This window comes from Hyperolius riggenbachi, chromosome 11 (assembly GCF_040937935.1).
Source record: "Hyperolius riggenbachi isolate aHypRig1 chromosome 11, aHypRig1.pri, whole genome shotgun sequence".
Classification (NCBI taxonomy): Eukaryota; Metazoa; Chordata; class Amphibia; order Anura; family Hyperoliidae; genus Hyperolius; species Hyperolius riggenbachi.
This window is the reverse complement of record NC_090656.1, coordinates 220,550,418-220,568,119: the sequence shown is the minus strand read 5'-3', so window position 1 is coordinate 220,568,119 and position 17,702 is coordinate 220,550,418. Positions and strand designations below refer to the sequence as shown.

The 17,702-nt window shown below is 45.0% G+C and overlaps 1 protein-coding gene across 5 annotated transcripts in view; it reads right to left on the bottom strand.

Moving 5' to 3' along the window:
• The window catches only part of AMPD3 (adenosine monophosphate deaminase 3), a 102,083-nt gene that overhangs the window by 48,070 nt on the left and 36,311 nt on the right, over positions 1–17,702 (bottom strand). For all 5 annotated transcript variants that reach the window (XM_068260713.1, XM_068260710.1, XM_068260711.1 and 2 more), the window contains 2 exons: positions 3,913–4,147; positions 633–798 (listed from right to left, as the gene is read on the bottom strand). In XM_068260713.1, coding sequence (XP_068116814.1) covers positions 633–798; positions 3,913–4,147 — 401 coding nt within the window. The remainder of the gene's footprint in view (positions 1–632; positions 799–3,912; positions 4,148–17,702) is intronic.

Sequence of the window (17,702 nt, the reverse complement as noted above, 5' to 3'; positions counted from 1 at the left end):
TTAGGCGTAATAAGTTTAGGCTTGATAAGGTTAGATTGCGCGCAAAGTCCCGCACGCAAAGCAGCACCAATAAACTCTATGCGAAGAGCACCAGACTTTGCTAGTGCAAAACTTTTGATCAGCTGTGCACTGCGGTGCTAACCCAGTTGGTGCTTAAACTTATCATGCCTAAACTTATCACACCTAAACTTATCATGCCTAAACTTATCACACCTAAACTTATCATGCCTAAACTTATCACACCTAAACTTATCATGCCTAAACTTATCACGCCTAAACTTATCACGCCTAAACTGAGTTTAGGCGTGATAAAGGGCTTTTCACCAGCGTGCTAACTGTTAGCACCGCTTTGTGAATCAGGCCCAATGTGTGCAGTGCTTCACTGCTGTCTGTTTTTATCTGCATGGTGAAAGCACATTCAACTGTGCACTAGCCAATTGATTAACATTGGTTCTCAGTTTACCTGTGTAGAAAGCAAGGGGGAAGGGGAGGGGGCCCCATCCAAAGATTTGCAGGGGGGACAATGATTTCTAGTTACACCCCTGCCCAGGATCTTTTTTTTTTTCTACTCTTGCATCTGCAAGGCTGGAGCAGAGACACATTTTCCATTCGTCCCTTTCCCATGTCTGTACCTGGGTACACCTCATCTTCCAGCCTCCCGCCGTCATCGTTCGCTGTACACAGGTACTGCGCGGTGGTTCTTGGGAAGCGATGGTAGGCCAGCCGGCAGTATTTCTCTCTTATCCGGAGAGCCTTGGCGAGCCCGATCGCAGCTTGCTCATAGTCATCAACGGTCACCTGAAACATTTGTTGGAAGTCAGAAGATTGCAGTCATTTTCTCTTATATTTTACACAGCAAACTAAACCCTGATTTTTCAGCCAGGTTAGAGAATACTGGAGCACACAGGCAATCCTGGAAGCTGGCAGAGGCACAACTACCGAGCGGGCTGCCGCCCCTTCTGGCCCTTATTTCTTCTCCTTCCTCTTTGTGCTGTTACAGGGAAGGGTCATAGTAGCTGCACTTGTTACATGACACATGGCAGGTAGGACCACTTGGGGATTTGAACATAGGAGGGGGATTCCACAAGTTTTGCTGGAGGGCCCCACGATCTGTATTTCTGCTACTGAAAGCCAGACCAGATTTAATAATGTGTACCTGAAGTGACTATAAAACGAATATAGTGACGATCGGCCCATGTAGAGGGCATCTTTAACCTCCCTGGTGATATGATGATTTCCAGATTTTAACCCTAAAAATCATACTACTTGATAGCTCTGCTCTCGGGGTTACTGCTAAGGATGTGGAACTTTAACAAAAAGAGCTTCTCTGAGTTATAAACCCAACTCGGGTCAAACTCGGATTGAATACAGTCCTGTTTTCTAAAGCAGTGTTTCTCAACATTTTATTGGTATGTACCCCTTTTAAAACCATATACTCACGAAGTACCCCCTAGCATAGTAATATGGACAAAAAGAAAAAGAAGCTGGCCCTGCAAAAACCGCACCACAAGGAATTGAAGTACAAAAAATAGCCTTTATTCAAACCATAACAACATTAAAACCAGTTAAAAGCAGTCACACTAAATACATAATGCCCTCTAATATTGTACTGTAAATGTTCAGTGGTTACAATAGTGAACACGTGTTATAAATAATCTATGATGTAGACAATCCGCTGCAAGCCAGTAGCAGAGTAAAGGTGAAGGGGTAAAGGCAGGGAAAATTAGAGATTGGAAGTGAACCAACCTGTAGAAGTGAAGTGCACCAAGTGAGGAATAAGGGTGTGAAGTGGGTGCCAATGTCCGTGGTGAAACGGAATTCCGAGTGGTAGGGGCCAAATGGGGCCAAGTGAGAGAGAAGAGATGCAAAGAAAGAACCGTGGATGGAAGGCTTACCGGCCGGCAGCTGAGCGGAGGGACTAGCGTGTGGAGGCCATCGCGATTCGCCGCTACAAGCGGGCCCTTAGTCTTACAAATGACTTGATTCAGGGCCCTGACACACCGGAGAGCGTTTTTTGGGTCATTTTATTTTTTTAAAAAAACCTTCCAATTAAGTTGCATTAAAATAGTGGTAAAATCGTGGTGAAATAGCCGCCTTTACCATTTTCGAAATTACAAATTTTGCCGCCATTTTAATGCAAGTCAATTGAAGCATTTTTTTTTTTTTTTTAAATACAAAAATGACCTGCAAAACGCACTACCGTGTGCCAGGGCCCTAAAACTGACCACATGTTTCTCCAAGAGTTCTGCTACACTAGGAAAACTTTGTTCTCCTAAGGGCCCTTTTCCATTGGAATAGTGATGCGAAAGCGGCTACCTCACCGCATCACTTCCGCTGCTGACTGCGTCACTTCCGCAGGTCCCGATGCAGAAGTGTATGGAGGGGACGGCGGGCGGGTGTGGCTGTGCGAGAATCTGAAGCATGCTGCAGATTCTTGGATCGCTCCGCACGTAATGGAAACTGTTCCATTGCTGTACATTGGGTTCAGGACACTCGCGGGTGCGATGCGGCTATTTAGCACCGTACCGCATCTAATGGAAATGGGCCCTAAGTAAGGGCTTGCCTTGTTCACACATAGGCCCAGTGCACACCAAAAACCGCTAGCAGATCCGCAAAACGCAAAAGGTTTTTAAAGCAGATTTCAGAGCGATTCTAGGCATGTTTAGAGACGTTTTCTAAATATGCCTAGTATTTTTTGGAGCGTTTTTTGATCAGATTACACATATTTTTACAGTAAAGCGGTTACTGAACAGCTTCTGTAACAAATACGCCTTGAAAACAGCTCTGATCTAGCGTTTTTCAGTGCGGTTTTCCACTTATCTATACTTTAACAATGAGGCAGCAACGCCTCAGAAATCTAAAAAATGCTGCAGCCCCTGAGTTTGCGGAAAAAACGAACCGCTCTGGTGTGCATCATCCCATTCACTTTCATTAGCCAAGCGGTTTTCCCCCTGCGCGCTTAAAAAACCGCTACAGAACTGCACTGGTGTGCACCAGCCCTAAGGGTGCTTTTGGGGTTTTTTAAGCACTTGTGTGATGATTCCCTATAAGAGTGTTCACATATGAGTGGTTCAATTCCGATCCGCTCAGCAAAGCGCTGCCTGTACCATTTTTGGGGCGATTTGCCTATAAAGTGCTTGAAAGAGCGCTTTATATAGCTATTTCCCGAGCGCTTTTTAGAATAAATACATTGTATTTATTCTTCCCTGGGTTAAAGAGTTGACTTCCTGACTAGCGTCAGGAAGTGAAAAAACTATTCACTCTACAAAAGCGCTTAGAAAACCACTTTACTAAAAAGCACTAACACGCAGGTAAGAGCCCGGAGGCACTAAAAAAAGAATCGCGCACAAAATCTCAAAACACTGGCGTCAGCGATTGCGATTTATGATGTGAACAAGACCTTAGGCCTGGAACCCACTGAAATCAGCAAACGCGAAACGCAACCGCTAGCGTTTTGTCTGAGCGGTTTGCAAGCGGATTCATGCGTGTTTTCGGTCGCGTTTTGCAACATTGTATTTTTTTGCTCAGCGGTTGCGTAGCGTTTTGTGTTTCGCGTTTTTATTTTGATTGGTCCTGTGAATTATTTTTCAGTTTGTTACAGTGTGCTGAACCGCAAAACGCTAGCAAAACCGCTCAGTTTAGGTTTTGCTGAGCGTTTCCGCTAGCGTTTTAATACTTTACATTGAAGCGCTAACGCTCCAAAAATGCTGCATGTCCTGCGTTTGCGTTTCTGGGAAACGCAAACGCTCCTGTGGAAGTTGCCCCATCCATTAACATTAGCCCAGCGTTTTGGCAAAGTGCTAGCGTATCGCAGCGCTGCCAAAACGCTGCCAAAAGCGCTCCTGTGGGTTCCAGCCCTCAAAGTTTGTTTTTTCTCAACTTTCAACACTGACCAGTGAGTGCTGTCCTTACCCCAGCGCAGTAATCGCCACTGATGGTCACTCGCTGGAACTCTGGCACATCGTAGGGGACTTGCACAGGCTGGCCGGGACCTCGCAGGATGGGATGCGCTGGCTGCGCGGGGTGCACGGGGTGTACAGGGGACACAGGTGAGGCGATGGGTGAGGCGCTAGAGGGGGTCTTCCAGTCCACCGAGGGTAACTGCAGCTGCAGCGACTGAGATCGGATAATCTTGAAACTTTTCTTCCTAAACTCCGGAAAACAGAATGGCACCATTACAAAACTCAAAAGACAATAATGGGAATCATCATCAATACCGACACACACAGGGGAAATGAACACATCACTTCAAATCACTTATACAGCGCTGATCCATTTTAAACAAAATACTTTAGGCTTTGTTCACATCTAAAATCGAAATCACTGACGCCAGCAATGTTCGATTTTGTGGGCGATTTTTTTCTTTTTTTTTTTTTTTTTCCCCTCCTGACGCTTGGGTGGGCGCTGCGGGTTTTTTTTACAGTGCTTTTCTAAACAGTGACAGGCAGCCCATTGGGCCAATCAAAGTGCGGGGATAATGTCTGGACCCGAAGGGGAACAGGGCAAGACGAGCGGAGCTTTCGTCATTGCCAATTAGCAGGCATAAGTTTGTGGCGCTCCCTTTGCTACTCTGATAGGGCATGTTAACTCTAGTGAATCAAGTCCAATGTATTTATTCTTAAAAGCGCGAACGCAATCGCCGGATAAAGCGATTTGCGAGCATTTTGCGCTTTTCCTATACCTTCCATTGTAGCAAAATCGCCCTGAAAATGGTGCATGCAGCGCTTTACTGAGCGGAAAGTGGACGAAACGCACGGATATGAACTGTCCCATAAGGAATCATTGCACTAGCGATTTCAGGGTGTTTTTGAAAATCACCGGCACTAAAAAAAAAAACACCCTAGGTGTGAACAAGCCCTTACTGGCGTACAGGTGACACGGTAATTTGGGCACCAATCCTTTACCATTGGACAGTGGTAATTCCGATAGTAAAATATCTGCAAAATTTACCCATATTTTACTAAGGGCCTAAAGAACACAGTTGTGTCCACTTTTCAGTTACACATCAATGTTACAGATGCTGAAAAGCGGACAGAAGCGGAGACAACTGCTTTAGTTGGCTCAGGCCCTTATGCTAAACTGATCCGTATTCCTTAATTTGCTTTGCTATTAACCTATAAAGTCGGCGGCCATTGACTAATGTAAAATGCGAAAATCCGCAATATCGATATGCGGTATGCTGCCGACTTTAGAGGTTAATAGCAAAGCCCCCGTAGGTACTAGAAACATCAAATTTACAGGTTATGTTAAGCAGAAGAGTGGAAACAAGAGAAAACAAAATCTTTCAAAAAGACCTTGTAGTTTTTGAGAAAATCGATGTTTAATTCCCCTGGACTACTGTATCACCTGTTGACTGAAAAAGGAGTTGGGCTTTTGCCTTCTCATTGGCATTGTGTTTATGGGTGTTCTGGGCTACTCGCCATGTAGAACAGTTGGCCTCAGATGGATCTGAATTGTACAGTATCTCATACTCTTTGGTTTTCCTAGAGAGCAGTTTCCTTTTTTTGTAACATTTCTTAAGGGGCCCATACACTGGTGGATTTCAGACATCGATCTATTCTATAGAATCGATCGAATCAGAAATTGATTTTATCAAATTCCCCATTCGATTGATTTGCGGCAGATTTCGATCGATTTGATCAGACAGGATGGAAGATGTAGGTCAATCTGCTGCTGGCAGCAGATCGATGGCCCATAGAGTTGCATTGGATCTAATGGTCCAATAATACATTTAGATCGATCTGTCCAGGGGCGTGACTAGAGGATAACAGCCCATACGATCAGAGCTGTTCTGGAGTCCTATTACTAACCTTCCCTTCTTCCAATACAGGGGACTATACTTCAGATCAGGTGTTTTTGTGGCTGCACTTGTTAGGGGTGTGCAGATCATGATGGCCACACCTGTTGTATGACCCTTGTGAGATGGGCCCCCAGGCTGTGAAGGGCTCCAAGGGGAGGCAAGGGGAAGGGGTGTGACCATTAGGGGGGGTCCATCAAAGTTTTGCTGGGGGCCCAATGAATTGTAGTTACGCCACTGAGTCTGTGTTGTGTAGGCATAGCAGAGTTGGCTCTTTGGCCTTCCACAAACTGTAGAAAGGTAGACAAGTTGAGTGTACAGGAACTTTCCTAACTGAAGTGGATGTGTGATGTGCATGGACACCTTAGGTTTAAGATAAAGGGCACTTTGGTTTTCCCTGACTACCTTGTGGTGAAAGAGGATGCTGTCTACTTGATAGATCTGTCTTTATTCACAGTGAATAAGGTCCAGGGAGCCAAGGGTGGCCAGCAGGAGTATTTGCTTGAGTGGAGGCCTAGACGCAAGACCGATGCCAGGAGCCTGTGTAGTTCTGCAGCCCTGGAATGATCCACAGCTGGTATGGCAGTGCCACAGAAGGTTGCGGAGGATCAGAGCAGGCTGGTATGTTCAGTGTGGGGAAGGTAGGAGCCCTAGAACTTGCCAGATATGTGACAGATTCAGCAGACTTCAGAGGATGCTACAATTCTAAATAAAGGATGGCAGTGTTCAGCAGGTTGTGGCCACCGGGGTCACAGAGGAACTAGCTTGTGGCACAAGTCAGGGTTCTCAAGCATCTTTTGGAAGCTAGGGCACTTCAAATTGATACGGGATGAGGCAGTAGGATATATTTTGAATAGAACTCTGAAGAGCCATCTTAGGCATCTCCCCAACTTGTTTGTAGAAAGTTAAGACAGCCAGCAAAGAATATTTATACATATAATTAGCACATCAGTAGTACCTGCTGTACTTCGATTGCGTTAACCAGCTCTTAATTGTACTATTAATCAAAGGTGTAGACTTTAATGAGATCTTGGACAGCCTAGGTATTCTAGCATATCCTTTGACTATGAGTCAATGAAAGGGTAAACAAGGCATGCACATTTAAAGGACAACTGAAGGGAGAGGGATATGGAGAATCATTTCCTTCCTTTCAGGTCGGTTTTACACACGGGCCTAGCCTGTGTGTTTGTAGTGCAATGCCCTGTTCCATTGCACCTCAATGCAAAAAATGTCAGTAAAATGACCACGCCCAGTGACGTACTCCCTGCTGGACAGGAAGTACGTCACTGGGATACCTGTGTTTTCCAGTCATATTCTCGTCGCTCCACGCATATGTACTGCAGTACAAACACCAAGGGCGGCTCAAGGATTTTTTTTTATTGAGGGTGCTATGCAGGTGCTGCATCCACTGGTTATGTAGTCGTTGACCTGCAGTGGGCTAAGCATGCTACGGCAAATAATGGATGAGTCCATGCACTGGAAAGTGGGCGTGGTAATGATGGGTCATGGGCAGGGTTAAATGTACATGAACTTAGGAGCGGTGTAATTCACAAACCGTGGACATAAACAGCAAAACTTTGAATGAAGCTCCCTCTCCTAATAAAAAAATAATGCCCTACTTGCTATACACATAGCAGAGATTAGATTAAAGCTCCTCTGAGGATAGCCCGTGACAGTTGACCAGGCAACTGTTATTGTTTAAAAGGAAATGAAAATGGCAGCCTCCATATCCCTCTCACTTCAGGTTTCCTTTAACGGGATACTGAGCAGATTTTTAAAACTCATTTTGGACTTACCTCAGGCTTCCTCTAGCCCACCATAGCCAGCGAGGTCCCCTGGCGTCCTCCTGACTCCTCTCTCGGTCCAGCAGGCAGCTCCATTAAGTCACCAGCAGGAGTCCCTGCCGCACACGTTATCACGCCGGCCGCTACACGTTGTCACGCTGGCCAGCGTGAAAGTCCTGCGCATGCGTGGTTCAAAGTTAGAGAACCGCGCATGCGCAGGACTCTCACACCGGCCGGCGTGATGACACGTAGCGGCCTGCATGATGATGCGTAGCGTGTGCGGTGGGGACTCGTACTGGCGTCTTCAGGAGGAAGTTGACGATTAACAGAGCCACATGCGGGACTGAGAGAGGAGCCAGGAGACCTCGCTGGCTACGGTGGGCTGGTGAAAACCCCAGGTAAGTGCAAATTGTGTTTTTAAAACCTGCTCAGTATCCCTTTAAAGCAAATTGTTTGGATTTCAGCCAATCAAATACACTGACTGCCAGTTTTGATTGGCCCATTCCCAACCTTCATATAATTTACCGTACATAATATTTGCGAGCAAGCTATCAACAATTATCAGCATCTCCCTGACCATCTTGGCTTCATTTATGCAGTTACTCCTCAGTTCCCTCCTCTACATCTCCTAACCAGCAGCATCAGTTTTCTGCCATGAGTGTTTTTGTATTGTTTCCATTGTTTGCATTTTTTTTAATGTGCATTTCTGTTTTCTAATTAATATTTATATTAAGCAAGTAAAAAAAAATAATTTTCAATTTTTTTTTTACCTTTTTTTCAAAGACGGATGTGAAGCGCATGCGTTTTTCATCCACCATAGGAAACCATTGCACGTGAAACGCATGCGTTTTTCATCCCCCATAGGAAACCATTGCACGTGAAACGCATGCGTTTTTCATCCCCCATAGGAAACCATTGCATGTGAAACGCATGCGTTTTTCATCCCCCATAGGAAACCATTATGTGAAACGCATGCGTTTTTCATCCCCATAGGAAACCATCATGTGAAACGCATGCGTTTTTCATCCCCATAGGAAACCATTGCACGTGAAACGCATGCGTTTTTCATCCCCATAGGAAACCATTGCACGTGAAACGCATGCGTTTTTCATCCCCCATAGGAAACCATTGCATGTGAAACGCATGCGTTTTTCATCCCCCATAGGAAACCATTATGTGAAACGCATTAGTTTTTCATCCCCCATAGGAAACCATTGCACGTGAAACGCATGCGTTTTTCATCCCCCATAGGAAACCATTATGTGAAACGCATGCGTTTTTCATCCCCCATAGGAAACCATTATGTGAAACGCATGCGTTTTTCATCCCCCATAGGAAACCATTGCACGTGAAACGCATGCGTTTTTCATTCCCCCATAGGAAACCATTGCATGTGAAACGCATGCGTTTTTCATTCCCCCATAGGAAACCATTGCATGTGAAACGCATGCGTTTTTCATCCCCCATAGGAAACCATTGCACGTGAAACGCATGCGTTTTTCATTCCCCCATAGGAAACCATTGCATGTGAAACGCATGCGTTTTTCATCCCCCATAGGAAACCATTGCATGTGAAACGCATGCGTTTTTCATCCCCCATAGGAAACCATTATGTGAAACGCATGCGTTTTTCATCCCCCATAGGAAACCATTGCACGTGAAACACATGCGTTTTTCATCCCCACATAGGAAACCATTGCACGTGAAACGCATGCGTTTTTCATCCCCATAGGAAACCATTATGTGAAGCGCATGCGTTTTTCATCCCCTATAGAAAACCATTATGTGAAACGCATGTGTTTTTCACCCCTACATAGGAAACCATTATGTGAAACGCATGCGTTTTTCATCCCCCATAGGAAACCATTATGTGAAACGCATGCGTTTTTCATCCCCCATAGGAAACCATTGCACGTGAAACGCATGCGTTTTTCATCCCCCATAGGAAACCATTGCATGTGAAACGCATGCGTTTTTCATCCCCCATAGGAAACCATTATGTGAAACGCATGCGTTTTTCATCCCCCATAGGAAACCATTGCACGTGAAACGCATGCGTTTTTCATCCCCATGGGAAACCATTATGTGAAGCGCATGCGTTTTTCATCCCCTATAGGAAACCATTATGTGAAACGCATGTGTTTTTCATCCCCACATAGGAAACCATTGCATGTGAAACGCATGCGTTTTTAATCCCCCATAGGAAACCATTATGTGAAACGCATGCGTTTTTCATCCCCCATAGGAAACCATTATGTGAAACGCATGCGTTTTTCATCCCCATAGGAAACCATTGCATGTGAAACGCATGCGTTTTTCATCCCCATAGGAAACCATTATGTGAAGCGCATGCGTTTTTCATCCCCATAGGAAACCATTGCATGTGAGACGCATGCGTTTTTCATCCCCATAGGAAACCATTATGTGAAGCGCATGCGTTTTTCATCCCCTATAGGAAACCATTATGTGAAACGCATGCGTTTTTCATCCCCCATAGGAAACCATTGCATGTGAAACGCATGCGTTTTTCATCCCCCATAGGAAACCATTGCACGTAAAACGCATGAGTTTTTCATCCCCCATAGGAAACCATTATGTGAAACGCATGCGTTTTTCATCCCCCATAGGAAACCATTGCATGTGAAACGCATGCGTTTTTCATCCCCACATAGGAAACCATTGCACGTGAAACGCATGCGTTTTTCATCCCCCATAGGAAACCATTATGTGAAACGCATGCGTTTTTCATCCCCTATAGGAAACCATTGCGTGTAAAACGCATACGTTTTTCATCCCCCATAGGAAACCATTATGTGAAACGCATGCGTTTTTCATCCCCCATAGGAAACCATTATGTGAAACGCATGAGTTTTTCATCCCCCATAGGAAACCATTATGTGAAACGCATGCGTTTTTCATCCCCACATAGGAAACCATTGCATGTGAAACGCATGCGTTTTTCATCCCCATAGGAAACCATTATGTGAAACGCATGCGTTTTTCATCCCCCATAGGAAACCATTATGTGAAACGCATGCGTTTTTCATCCCCCATAGGAAACCATTGCATGTGAAACGCATGCGTTTTTCATCCCCCATAGGAAACCATTATGTGAAACGCATGCGTTTTTCATCCCCCATAGGAAACCATTGCATGTGAAACGCATGCGTTTTTCATCCCCCATAGGAAACCATTGCATGTGAAACGCATGCGTTTTTCATCCCCCATAGGAAACCATTGCATGTGAAACGCATGCGTTTTTCATCCCCCATAGGAAACCATTATGTGAAACGCATGCGTTTTTCATCCCCCATAGGAAACCATTATGTGAAACGCATGCGTTTTTCATCCCCCATAGGAAACCATTATGTGAAACGCATGAGTTTTTCATCCCCCATAGGAAACCATTATGTGAAACGCATGCGTTTTTCATCCCCATAGGAAACCGTTATGTGAAACGCATGAGTTTTTCATCCCCCATAGGAAACCATTATGTGAAACGCATGCGTTTTTCATCCCCCATAGGAAACCATTGCATGTGAAATGCATGCGTTTTTCATCCCCCATAGGAAACCATTATGTGAAACGCATGAGTTTTTCATCCCCCATAGGAAACCATTATGTGAAACGCATGCGTTTTTCATCCCCCATAGGAAACCATTGCATGTGAAATGCATGCGTTTTTCATCCCCCATAGGAAACCATTGCATGTGAAACGCATGCGTTTTTCATCCCCCATAGGAAACCATTGCACATGAAACGCATGCGTTTTTTATCCCCCATAGGAAACCATTGCACGTGAAAAGCATGCGTTTTTCATCCCCATAGGAAACCATTATGTGAAACGCATGCAATTTTCATCCCCCATAGAAAACCATTATGTGAAACGCATGCGTTTTTGATCCCCCATAGGAAACCATTATGTGAAACGCATGCGTTTTTCATCCCCCATAGGAAACCATTGTGTGAAACGCATGCGTTTTTCATCCCCCATAGGAAACCATTATGTGAAACGCATGCGTTTTTCATCCCCTATAGGAAACCATTGCGTGTAAAACGCATACGTTTTTCATCCCCCATAGGAAACCATTATGTGAAACGCATGCGTTTTTCATCCCCCATAGGAAACCATTATGTGAAACGCATGAGTTTTTCATCCCCCATAGGAAACCATTATGTGAAACGCATGCGTTTTTCATCCCCACATAGGAAACCATTGCATGTGAAACGCATGCGTTTTTCATCCCCATAGGAAACCATTATGTGAAACGCATGCGTTTTTCATCCCCCATAGGAAACCATTATGTGAAACGCATGCGTTTTTCATCCCCCATAGGAAACCATTGCATGTGAAACGCATGCGTTTTTCATCCCCCATAGGAAACCATTATGTGAAACGCATGCGTTTTTCATCCCCCATAGGAAACCATTGCATGTGAAACGCATGCGTTTTTCATCCCCCATAGGAAACCATTGCATGTGAAACGCATGCGTTTTTCATCCCCCATAGGAAACCATTATGTGAAACGCATGCGTTTTTCATCCCCCATAGGAAACCATTATGTGAAACGCATGCGTTTTTCATCCCCCATAGGAAACCATTGCATGTGAAACGCATGCGTTTTTCATCCCCCATAGGAAACCATTATGTGAAACGCATGAGTTTTTCATCCCCCATAGGAAACCATTATGTGAAACGCATGCGTTTTTCATCCCCCATAGGAAACCATTGCATGTGAAACGCATGCGTTTTTCATCCCCCATAGGAAACCATTATGTGAAACGCATGAGTTTTTCATCCCCCATAGGAAACCATTATGTGAAACGCATGCGTTTTTCATCCCCCATAGGAAACCATTGCATGTGAAATGCATGCGTTTTTCATCCCCCATAGGAAACCATTATGTGAAACGCATGCGTTTTTCATCCCCCATAGGAAACCATTGCATGTGAAACGCATGCGTTTTTCATCCCCCATAGGAAACCATTATGTGAAACGCATGCGTTTTTCATCCCCCATAGGAAACCATTATGTGAAACGCATGCGTTTTTTTTCCCCCATAGGAAACCATTGCACGTGAAACGCATGCGTTTTTCATCCCCCATAGGAAACCATTGCATGTGAAACGCATGCGTTTTTTATCCCCCATAGGAAACCATTGCACGTGAAACGCATGCGTTTTTCATCCCCCATAGGAAACCATTATGTGAAACGCATGCGTTTTTCATCCCCACATAGGAAACCATTGCATGTAAAACGCATGAGTTTTTCATCCCCCATAGGAAACCATTATGTAAAACGCATGCGTTTTTCATCCCCATAGGAAACCGTTATGTGAAACGCATGCGTTTTTCATCCCCATAGGAAACCATTGCACGTGAAACGCATGAGTTTTTCATCCCCCATAGGAAACCATTGCGTGTAAAACGCATGCGTTTTTCATCCCCCATAGGAAACCATTATGTGAAACGCATGCGTTTTTCATCCCCCATAGGAAACCATTATGTGAAACGCATGCGTTTTTCATCCCCCATAGGAAACCATTGCATGTGAAACGCATGCGTTTTTCATCCCCCATAGGAAACCATTATGTGAAACGCATGAGTTTTTCATCCCCCATAGGAAACCATTGCATGTGAAACGCATGCGTTTTTCATCCCCCATAGGAAACCATTATGTGAAACGCATGCGTTTTTCATCCCCCATAGGAAACCATTATGTGAAACGCATGCGTTTTTCATCCCCAATAGGAAACCATTGCATGTGAAACGCATGCGTTTTTTATCCCCCATAGGAAACCATTGCACGTGAAACGCATGCGTTTTTTATCCCCCATAGGAAACCATTGCACGTGAAACGCATGCGTTTTTCATCCCCCATAGGAAACCATTATGTGAAACGCATGCGTTTTTCATCCCCACATAGGAAACCATTGCATGTAAAACGCATGAGTTTTTCATCCCCCATAGGAAACCATTATGTAAAACGCATGCGTTTTTCATCCCCATAGGAAACCGTTATGTGAAACGCATGCGTTTTTCATCCCCATAGGAAACCATTGCACGTGAAACGCATGAGTTTTTCATCCCCCATAGGAAACCATTGCGTGTAAAACGCATGCGTTTTTCATCCCCCATAGGAAACCATTATGTGAAACGCATGCGTTTTTCATCCCCCATAGGAAACCATTATGTGAAACGCATGAGTTTTTCATCCCCCATAGGAAACCATTGCATGTGAAACGCATGCGTTTTTCATCCCCCATAGGAAACCATTATGTGAAACGCATGCGTTTTTCATCCCCCATAGGAAACCATTATGTGAAACGCATGCGTTTTTCATCCCCAATAGGAAACCATTGCATGTGAAACGCATGCGTTTTTTATCCCCCATAGGAAACCATTGCACGTGAAACGCATGCGTTTTTTATCCCCCATAGGAAACCATTGCACGTGAAACGCATGCGTTTTTCATCCCCCATAGGAAACCATTATGTGAAACGCATGCGTTTTTCATCCCCACATAGGAAACCATTGCATGTAAAACGCATGAGTTTTTCATCCCCCATAGGAAACCATTATGTGAAACGCATGAGTTTTTCATCCCCATAGGAAACAGTTATGTGAAACGCATGCGTTTTTCATCCCCATAGGAAACTATTGCACATGAAACGCATGCGTTTTTCATCCCCCATAGGAAACCATTATGTGAAACGCATGCGTTTTTCATCCCCATAGGAAACCGTCATGTGAAACGCATGAGTTTTTCATCCCCCATAGGAAACCATTATGTGAAACGCATGCGTTTTTCATCCCCCATAGGAAACCATTATGTGAAACGCATGCGGTTTTCATCCCCCATAGGAAACCATTATGTGAAACGCATGCGTTTTTCATCCCCATAGGAAACCGTTATGTGAAACGCATGCGTTTTTCATCCCCATAGGAAACCGTTATGTGAAACGCATGCGTTTTTCATCCCCATAAGAAACCATTGCATGTGAAACGCATGAGTTTTTCATCCCCCATAGGAAACCATTATGTAAAACGCATGCGTTTTTCATCCCCATAGGAAACCGTTATGTGAAACGCATGCGTTTTTCATCCCCATAGGAAACCATTGCATGTGAAACGCATGCGTTTTTCATCCCCCATAGGAAACCATTGCATGTGAAACGCATGCGTTTTTCATCCCCCATAGGAAACCATTGCATGTGAAACGCATGCGTTTTTCATCCCCCATAGGAAACCATTGCATGTGAAACGCATGCGTTTTGCATACAGTAGGCAGAAATAATGAATTTGCAGAGCATCTTTTTTTCTGCACATAAAAATGCATTGAAAAACCCAATGCCAATGCGTTTTTTTGTGTGCGGTCCATAAACTAACATGTGCGTTTTCCATTGTGCCAATGCATGCGATTCTAATAAGTGTGACCCCTGCCTAATAGAATAATACAATAAACATCAGTGTGGTTCCTCTGGTTCTTTTGTCCCCCCCTCTCTTTGGGTAGCTGCCTAGTTTTGCCTATGTCTACTAATTAGCACTGATATAAAAGCAGTTTTAATTCATATTTTGCTCTGGCCTTGTTGCTAGGTGCTGGTCTGATATGTATTTTTAACCCAACTACAATTCTAACTTAAATATAAAATAAAGAGTACTTTTTTCCCATTAAAGGGAGCCTCAAGTGAGAGGTGTATGGAGGCTGCCATTTTTATTTCCGTTTAAACAAAACCAGTTGCCTGGCAGTCCTGCCGATAATGGTTTGGCTGCAGTAGTGTCTGAATCGCACACCTGAAACAAGCATGCAGCTAAATCAGATTTTGTCAGAAACACCTGAACTGCTGCATGCTTGTTCCGGGTCTATGGCTAAGCGTATTAGAGGAAGACGATCGACAGGACAGCCAGGCAATGTGTATTGTTGAAAGAAAGCATGCAGCGATATGGTAAAGCAGCCTCTGAGCCCTGCGCAGATTTCCTACCTATTCATTAGCCGGAAGTTTCAGCGTCTGTGGCGGCAGAGCTCCCATCCCTCTGCGAGGAGGTTCTTGCCTCATGGCTGTTTACATAGTGCTCACAGATTATCAAACAATCCCATCTATAGCATGACAGCTCAGGCAGAGGCACAGCTGCAGGCTGCAGATACAGTACAGACTTCATGTATCCATAACTGGTGACCAGAAATACCCAGCCGCTTCCTGCCTGAGCACTCCGGGAGCACCATAACTCTCCGACCGCAATTCTTACTACACAGAGCACAAAGCACAAAGCAGAGCACAAAGGCAGACACACTAATGGCCCATACTCACAGGCAACTTTTCTTCACTGTCGCTAGCACACAGGAGCATGTGCATAACAGGCCGGTGACAGCTCGTCGCCAGGTCCCTCCGCGTACACACGCGGAAGAGGGATCAGTGGTGCGACGGAAGCTGTCGCCGACGTTCCTCCCCTGCCGCCGGAAGCTCCGTGTTCTGGACAGAGGTTGCTGTCGCTAGTCCGCATACTCACGCGGACTAGCGACAGTTGTGGCGAAGTTGCGGCGGCACTGTCGCCAGGTGATTGACCGCGCCAATCGCCTGGCGACAGCAGCGACGAGCGACGGTTCGGGGTGCGCGCCCGTGTTGCGCCTCATACTCACGGGCGACAAAGGGTGGAGTACAGTAAAAAGGCTAAAGCCATTGGTTTCCTCCTACATATCAAATAAGTACTGATATGTTTCCAAGAATTAAATTGGTTTTAAAGCGGACCTGAACACAGAACTTCCTCTCTGCTCTAAAAGATAAGCAACAGCATAATAACCTTTATAGAAAAACATTTCTATGTTATAATGTTTCTACTTCCTGTTTTCATGAAAGCAGACATATGGTTAACATCCTATGCTTCCAAAGTATCCTCTCTCTGCCAAGGCAGCCAGCTGACATAGCTGAGGGGTGTGTTTGTTTCTAGGAGGTATAGGGGAGTGATGATGGTACAGCTATGACACAGCAGCTTCTGACAGGAGGGTAAGATTCAAAAGTCGAAGTTATTTAAAGATCCAGTGTTCTGGATCTGTAAAGGATAAGGGCTTGTTTCCACTATTGCGGTGCGGAATCGCCTGGATTCCACCGCTGATGATATTGCATGCGAATGCGATTTCCCATGCGTTTGACGCGAATTCGCATAGGTGAGGGTATATGCGAATTTAACCATGTCACTGCCTGTTTGAATTACATTGGTACCTATGCGAATTCGCATGAAAATTCGCATACCATAGCCGCATCCGAATTTCCTATTAAATACATTAGCGGCGATTCGCATGCATTTCACTCGCAGGCGAATTCGTTGGCTCTTTTGTGCGTTTTTTTACCGCTGAAAAAAACGCACATCACCAACGCAACAGTGGAAACAGGCCCATCCACTTGCATACCATGTGCGAATCTGCATGCGTTGGACGCATGCGGATTCGCGATAGTGGAAACGAGCCCTCACTGAAGTGAGAAGACCATGGAAGCTGCCATATTTATTTACTTTGAAGCAATACCAGTTGCCTGGCTGTTCTGCGGATCCTCTGCCTCTAATACTTTTAGCCAGAGACCCTGAACAAGCATGCAGCAGAACAGGTGTTTCTGATATTATTGTCAGATCTGATAAGATGAGCTGCATGTTGGTTTCTGGTGTTATTCAGACACTACTGCAGCCATATAGATCAGCAGGGCTGCCAGGCAACTGGTATTGTTTAAAATGAAATAAATATGGCAGCCTCCAGATTCTTCTCACTTCAGTATTCTTTTAAATGATATAGGGGACACCTGTACTTACGCTTGAGTCTTGTATAGTGTGTGGACGCACCTTTAGATCCAGCATGCCGAGTAGCCTGATGCAATTGCTGTCTCCCACCCGCTGCCCCCTCCATCATGCGCTGCACATCGTCCCTCTGCCACCCTCCATAGTGAAATAAAATGCCACCAGTCTGTAGGCTAGCGATGTGTCTGTACAGCATCGACCCTGAACTGTCACCTTAGGGATCGTGTCTATCAGCATACAAGGGTGCTAAGAGCTCGGGGTTGGGCAGAGGGTTCCATAATATTGAGCTATAAGTTGGCAGTCATTGCAGGGAAGAAAGGCCCAGCGATTCTAAGCGC